Source organism: Limulus polyphemus, unplaced genomic scaffold (genome assembly GCF_000517525.1).
Source record: "Limulus polyphemus unplaced genomic scaffold, Limulus_polyphemus-2.1.2 Scaffold7510, whole genome shotgun sequence".
NCBI classification, from domain to species: Eukaryota; Metazoa; Arthropoda; class Merostomata; order Xiphosura; family Limulidae; genus Limulus; species Limulus polyphemus.
Window position 1 is genome coordinate 30497 of NW_013673120.1, and position 8548 is coordinate 39044.

Sequence of the window (8548 nt, forward strand, 5' to 3'; positions counted from 1 at the left end):
TACGTTATATAGTACCTATAGTTACTTTAGTTAACTTTACTAGTATAACCTATAAATATTGACCTATATTATTTTTACGTAATTTTACTGTATACGTTATATTGACCTATATTATTTTTACGTAATTTTACTGTATACGTTATAAAATATTGGCCTATATTATTTTTACGTAATTTTACTGTATACGTTATATTGACCTATATTATTTTTACGTAATTTTACTGTATACGTTATAAAATATTGGTCTATATTATTTTTACGTAATTTTACTGTATACGTTATAAAATATTGACCTATATTACTTTTAATTCTGATTTCAACAAGAAAACGAAAAAAAGAACTTATTTTCCTACTTGTAAAATCTGAACCACATTGTCTGTTTTGCAGTATATCTTTTTGTTTTATCAAAATATTGATTTTTAATTGTAACAAAAAGTATTCTCTTCATAAATATTATCGTAACATAAGTACACGTCAATTTCCTTTAAACGTTTTACAATGATAAGTTTCTTTAGCATTGTTATAAAACGACTTGCTTCAATTGAGTTAATTGCCGTGAAAGACAAGCAAAGTTTTAACATCAACCAGAGGCTAAATATACGTTTCTAGAGGGCTACAACCGAGAAAAATAAGGAAAACATAAAATTAGATAGTGTAAACAGATCACAAACTACTGATTAATATATTGAACATAAACCTCAACGGTTTATTGTTTAGAAACTTAGTGTTTTCAGATATTTGTCCAAAGCTACCCGAAGGATATCTGGGCTAGTCTTTCCTAAGTTTGAACTGATAGTCTAGATGGAAAGGACTAAGCGCTAACTCTTGGGCTCCCCCCCCCCAGTGGCACAGAGGTATATCTGTGGATTTACAACGCTAGAAACCGGGTTTCAATACCCGTGGTGGGTAGAGCACAGATAGCCTATTGTGTAGCTTTGTGCTTAATTACAAACAAACAAACTCTTGGGCTAGTCTTGCCTGAATGAATAGTGGGGTTTAATTGCAATACTTATAACGCACCACCAACCTGAATGTGTGGAGCGCGACGAATTGAGAAGTAGCAGATCCGACACACTAACCACTGAGCCACGCTCGGCCCCAATTGCTACAGGAATATTAAACTCTAAAAAAACGGAGATGTAAAACTAACCAAATGAGCTAAAAACACTCGGTGTGAATATACCTGCCCAGTTAATTATATATAAAACTGATACTATGAAGTTTAAAATGAGCTAAAAACACTCGGTGTGAATATACCTGCCCAGTTAATTATATATAAAACTGATACTATGAAGTTTAAAATGAGCTAAAAACACTCGGTGTGAATATACATGCCCAGTTAATTATATATAAAACTGATACTATGAAGTTTAAAATGAGCTAAAAAACACTCGGTGTGAATATACATGCCCAGTTAATTATATATATATATAACTATATGAAGACATATTGCCTGGAAACTCACGGGAAATAATAGGAGAGTGATATATTTAAAGTCTTGAATTAGGCATGCAGTCTACAAAAGTTTATGTCCAAAGTGAATAATAAATATCCAGATAATTTAGGATCAACTATAATAAATATCCAGATAATTTAAGATCAACTGTAATAAATATCCAGATAATTTAGGATCAACTATAATAAATATCCAGATAATTTAGGATCAACTGCAATAAATATCCAGATAATTTAGGATCAACTATAATAAATATCCAGATAATTTAGGACTCAACTGTAATAAATATCCAGATAATTTAGGATCAACTATAATAAATATCCAGATAATTTAGGACTCAACTGTAATAAATATCCAAATAATTTAGGATCAACTATAATAAATATCCAGATAATTTAGGACTCAACTGTAATAAATATCCAGATAATTTAGGATCAACTATAATAAATATCCAGATAATTTAGGATCAACTGTAATAAAGTATCCAGATAATTTATGATCAACTGTAGTAAATATCCAGATAATTTAGGATCAACTGTAATAAATATCCAGATAATTTAGGATCAACTGTACATTCTTACCTACAAACCTCTCATTGAATACGATTCCATACAACATCAAGGCCAACAGTGGAATCACCGGCTTCAGGACGTCCATTTTCATTTTCTGTCTTAAAAAAAAAGGAAACTGTGTTAATATGAAGCCATAAGATGTAAAATAATTGAACATTTTTGGTAACGTTCAAGCAAAATACTTACACAATAAGACCATTGGACAATAATGAGGTTGACTTTGAAAGTGAAATTTTTTGTTTATTTTAGTAAACTACCTGCGATCTGTCCATCACGGAGAATTGAGCCGGATTTTAGCGTTGTAAGTCCTAACCCTGCCGTTGACCCATTGGTGGACAACAATGAAAGATTTTTTTCCACTTGTACAGGTCAGTTAAATTTTTTGCTTTTGAATAATATTTTTATCTTTGTTGAGTTATTGAATAAAATTTTTGACTATCTGAATGTATAAGGGTCATTCGCACTTTACAAGAATGGTTTCCATATCTAATATAGAGGCGTGTCACTGAAGTTGCGAGCCCGGGCAATATTTTTATCACTTGCGATGTTACCCACCTGATGAATCGAATCTTTATAAGTTTCTGTTTTATGATATTGTGTGCCTCTGTTATGGTATACAGAATTAACTACATTATTTACTAAGTTCGTTTTTAATTCTCGTCTACTTAATAATTTGGTTTATAGCGAATTCTCAAGTATATATGGGGTGTAATGACATAATACTTTCCGAAGAAAGGTAGTCCTATAGCTAGTTTTCTTTTTTTAAATAGTGTAAAAGGACGAAGAATACATGAGAGTCATGAGAAAACTTGCACGGCAGATCGTTTAGGACTCCAAATCCAAACATGTAGCCAATCTGGAGCAACGCCTTTATCTGTAAAGTTAAGGTCATGGGTATGAAAGATGACCCTTCGACCCGATCAGAAATGAAAGTAACGAAGAATGGATAACAACGTGCCAACTAAGCCTTTCTCCCAAAACCAGGGCTCATCAGGTCTACTATAGTACGAGATAGGCTGTACTGGTAGAGACGCTTTTTATATTACATAGGCCTTCATAAAAGATATTTTGGTTTTAATAATGGATTTTCCATAATTCAGCTACTCAAAGTTCGAAAATAATATTCATTTTTTTTTTCTATCACAAATCGAGAAGAAAAGATATACTTACTTTCATCAAATTATTATTTCGTTTACCACAATGAACATTTTTTATTATTATGTTTATTAACAAAAATACAAAATTACTGAAGAAAAGGGAAGAACATTGATGTCAAACGAATATGCATCCTCAGTCATCTTGATTTGATTTGTGTGAAATCTACGTCTTTTAGTCTCAAAACTACGTGTTGTGGTCTTTCTTTACGTATTGCGTTATGACGTTTTGTGAAAATCTGTACGTGATGGAGAAAAATGGATATCATTTTCGTATTCAGCGAAAAGAAATTACCGTAGAACATGTAAAAGTGTCAAGACAATAAAACCATCGCAGGCCTGTATTATTAACCGTTCGACTCCATGTCCTCCAGTGGCACAGCGGCATGTCTGCGAACTTACAATACAAGAAACCGGGTTTCGATACCCGTGGTGGGCAGAGCACAAATAGACTATTGCGTAGTTTTGTGCTTAACTACAAAAAAGAAACCATTTGACTGCGGTTACATTAAAATCGCACGGAATTTTTGTGAGCCGTACACTCGTATTCAACTGGCGGAGGCCGACCGTACACTATACGGCGAATGAGTTAAACTGCATGAACAGTTATTAACTAGATAAGTTGGTGAGGTGTAATTTTATACGAGTTACTTACAGGTCAGAATTAGGGTACGAATTAACAATGTGTCATTTATTTGCGTGTATTAACTTGACTTATTATTGAGAAGAACTGGTCAAGCAATCATGGCGTCAATAGAAAAATACTATATTAGAGATTAAATAGTGGCAGAGAAAAGTCAAAGAGTATCCTTTGAGTGAAAAGAAATAAACATTTTGTTAGCTGAAAACTATTTCTACAGACATATTTTACTCCATTGTAACTTGTTAACTATATTAACGAAATAGGGAGGAGGATCTATACACATATATATATGTGTGTGTGCTTGTGTTCCGCTGGGTCAGCGTTAAGTTTATGGACGCTAAAATCAGGGATTCGATTCCCCGCGGTGGATAAAGTGCAAATAGTCCATTGTTTAGTTTGTGCTATAACTATGCCACCCAGTGGCACAGCGGTATGTCTGTGGACTTACAACGCTAGAATCAGGGTTTCGATACTCGTGGTGGGCAGAGCACAGATAGCCCATTGTGTAGCTTTGTGCTTAATTACGAACAAACGAGCTATGACTACAAACACATATATGATGTTAACTAGAAGAAAAAAATCAAAATATATTTAAATACTTTTCTTGACTCACAGTTATGATGTTCGATAATTTTGAATATTTCTTCAGGATCTCTTCAATGAGTTTCCTAAAAGCTGAAAATCGAAAAACAGCGAAAAATTTACAATATTAATTGAAACAGAAACAAATCTGATATAAAATTAATCAAGAGTACCAGAAAACCACCTACTTTGGATTCTACAATCACTTTCAAACTGTTTCGCTCCGAATGCTTACTTTATTGGGTTTGCAAAATACCCGTAGGTTACATTTGTACACGTAGACAGAATTTCTCAATATATTATTCTTTTCAGTGATGATTTGTATTTTTTTTTCGGATATAACCCATTGTACGACCTAATTTTTGTTACACTTGTTGGTTTCGTTTTCTCAGGTGCAGGATGTTTGAATCACGCGTTATCAAATTGCAACCAAAACATTCACAAACATCTTTTCAAACAACGGGAAACCACGGAGTATTATTGTGTGCTTTTCCACAGGTAGTCATGTCAATAAAATGGCCACAATATTTATCCTAAGGCAGGTGTTTGCGATCGTAAAAAGTGGAAAAAATTATATTTCCGTCACTTTCACACTGCACTGGTAATTTTAGTAAATCTATTCGCTACCTGTACATGTTTAGGGTGTGTAAAAAAAACCATCCGACATAGAAACTGTTTTGTTTATTAAAACCATCCAGAATCAGCATGTATTTCGAAATAGCCTAAAAAAAGTTTGTTTGTTTTTGAAGTTAAGCACAAAGCTACACAATGGGCTATCTGTGCTCCGCCCATCACGGGTATCGAAACCCGGATTCTAGCGTTGTAAGCCCGCAGACATACCGCTGTGCTACTGGGGGGGCCCTAAAAAAAAGTACTAAATTTTTTTATTTTATTACTAAAACGAACTCCTTGTTTTCGTCGACCGACAATCTCGTGGTTTCTAAATCTTAGAAAAATAACACCTAAAATGTTTTACACAGTATATCGTTCATTTATATCACGACAGATCAGAATTTCTTCCTTTTGGTTTGTTTGTTTTGGAATTTCGCTCAAAGCTACACGAGGGCTATCTGCGCTAGCCGTCCCTAATTTAGCAGTGTAAAACTAGAGGAAAGGCAGCTAGTCATCACCACCCACCGCCAACTCTTGGGCTACTCTTTTACCAACGAATAGTGGGATTGACCGTCACATTATAACGCCCCCACGGCTGAAATGGCGAGCATGTTTGGTGGGACGGGGATTCGAACCCGCGACCCTCAGATTGCGAGTCGAGTGCCGTAGCCACCTGGCCATGCCGGGCCCTTCCTTTGGTCTTGGTGAAACTTTTATAACAAGGTCGTCCGAAAAATTTCCTGTTTGTTTTCATTGCTGCAATGAAAAACTAGAAGTTATACAGCAATGAAAAATCCATTTCACTTGTTCTTATTTAACAGAAATATACCAGCTTATAACGCTACAACAACGATAAGATCAACATCTTACTTTTTATTGGACTAATTATAGGTAATGTTTGAAGTAAATTCCCTCCGTCAAATATTTCTACAGGATACTCCCGTTGACATGCTTCCAACAGCACCGTATACAGCAGATATAGTGTGTTTGACATATTATTGAGCTCTCTTGTTTTATGCCCACAGTGGCACAGCGGTATATCTGTGGACTTACAACGGTAGAATCCGAGTTTCGATACCTGTGGTGGGCAGAGCCCAGATAGCCCATTGTGTAGCTTTGTGCTTAATTACAAACAAACAAACACTTATTCTATTTCATCCTGAAATTCTTTTTAACAATTGAGAGTTAATCAATTACTGAATCAGGCGTGACCGAGTTGTGAGCGTACCAGACAGTGAAACCAAGGATTCACGGTTACCACAAAATCGTGCTACGCATTATGGGGCCGTTGGTTCGTTATATGAACGACAATTAAATCACACTATTCCATTTAAGTACCACAAAATTTGGCAGTGACGGTTGTTAACTAGCTTCCTTCCCTTTAGCCTAAAGGTTCAAAATTAGGAAGGGTTAGCAACGATAGCTTTGGGCGAATATCGAAAACAAACACCCAAGTTCACTAACACTCGTTACAAATTTATTTAATGCATATTATAGCAAAGATTGTATATAGATTCATCTGTTTCGAAACTGCAAGTAGCTAATATTAAAAAAAAGTCCAAATATCAAACTTTCAACTGAGTCTTTTAAAATTGACAAACGACTCTTGGATTTAGTGGGAATAGTGTTCTATTCATTGTTTAATACAGTTTTTAAGTTCTAACTTCTCTGTATTTAAAAAATACATAACTTATTTCATGGCTCCTTATTCTAATTGTGCTCATGTAAGTAGTGTCCCCATCAATACATACTGTATATATTCCTACGTTAACCAAACTTGACCGTTTCGGTAGGCTCAAGCTTTCTAAATCCCTTTGACTATTCACCAAATACAAGCTTACTGTTATTAGAGGAAATGGAATTTCCAACCTCATTGGCACTTTAAGAACAGGTGAGAATAACGACTAAATCGGGGGGGGGGGGCAGCATCCATTGTCACAAGGCTTTGACCGACTCTTTGAATAGAATATCAAGATTGGCAGTCACGCCCGTAACGTGTCCACAATTGAAAGGAATAGTGTATTTAGGAAATTCGTGTCACCATTAGTCCACACGTGGTTACTCTAACCACAGACTTGTTTTAATTCGATTTCTCAGCTAGAAAGGACACATGAAATACGAGGCCAAAATGGCCTAGCCCTTTCAGAATACTGTCATAAGAATCATATAATTCATCAAAGTTTCATAGACCCTAGGATGGCAATTTTGAAATGATATCTTAAGACACTCTGGATGCCCATTAAATCAGGGGTATAAAAGAACTGTAGCTGTTCCATTTTTCCACCAATCTCCTCAAACTTGATACAATCTTTAGAAATCGTATCTTGCATTAAGTTTCTCGATTCTATATATTATATAAAAAAAAAAGTGTTGGTTGAAAATTCTTGCAAGATGTCATGTCACGTGACATCTTTTTACATCAAGGAAACTGTCTAAACCCTGGTATAACCACAGCCTGGAACAGTTTTAGGATGGTACTATTCTTCAAGGGTGAAAGCTGTACCTCCTCCAACAGAAATCCCTCATATGGCTTATTAGAGCTACGCTCTTTTTTTCCAGTAAAGAGAACTATGTACATCATCAAGTTGTTCTAAACCCGTTTTTATATTTATTTCAACAGTATCAAATACATAGTTTGATCCTCGATACCATTTACAACCTTGTTAATTTCATCTTTACCTATGAAACCTTTAAATTGGCTACGTCCACTTCGACTTTCTGATCACAGTACATCACCTATTTTTAGTTCTGCACTTCCAACCCTCCAAGGTTTTGATCACGACCTTCCCTTGTTTTCAAAATTTAACACCACCACTTTACGACTTCCAATAAAACAACAACTGATACTGGCAATACTTCAGAATACTTTGACAGCAGCGTTTTTTTTTTACTTTTCACTTTGTTGGATATACAAGTTATTATTTCGTGTTTTAACATTTACTGATTATTTACTTTTCATAACAAGAGAGTTAAAAGTAATTATTTTAAAGGCCATGACAAATTTGGTTGCATAACTCGGTAAGAGTCGTAGTATTTGTTGAGCCAAGTTACTAGAATATTCGGTATTTTTCTCATTACCTTTAGTGAGTATTGTTACATTATAATGTAACAATATAGGGGACCAAGCGAGGCAAGTCAAGTCCAGGCATATAAAAAAAGTTAGAACATGTGAAGCTAGCCGGCGTGCTAGTGATTAGGCATGAGGCGATATTTTAAAGTGAGTTTCACAGTTTAACGGATAAGGAGAATAATTGTCAAAGGGTGTTGGCCACCAGTGGCATGTCTGCGGACTTACAACGCTAGAATCCGGGTTTCGATACCCGTGTTGGGCAGAGCCCATCGTGTAGCTTTGTGGTTAATTACAAACAAAGGGTGTCATAAAGTAATTAAACCCGTCTGTGTGGATTTTGACGAAAAGGAAACAATATTTAAAGTTCTGGATGCAAGTGTGGTAACACATGGAGTTACGAAGTGAATTTATCACAAACTGTATATTAAGAAACAGAGTAGAGAAAAATAATTCATCTTG

The 8548-nt window shown here is 35.0% G+C and overlaps 1 protein-coding gene across 1 annotated transcript in view; it reads right to left on the reverse strand.

Annotated features, from left to right (window-relative positions):
* LOC106474671 overlaps positions 1 to 4651 on the reverse strand; it is a 7934-nt gene extending 3283 nt beyond the window's left edge. Inside the window, exons 1-2 of the mRNA XM_022402970.1 lie at positions 4596 to 4651; positions 2038 to 2126 (exon numbers count right to left, since the gene is read on the reverse strand). Of these exons, the coding sequence (XP_022258678.1) occupies positions 2038 to 2119 (82 nt within the window). The 5' untranslated portion in view covers positions 2120 to 2126; positions 4596 to 4651. The remainder of the gene's footprint in view (positions 1 to 2037; positions 2127 to 4595) is intronic.
* Positions 4652 to 8548: the final 3897 nt, after the last annotated feature.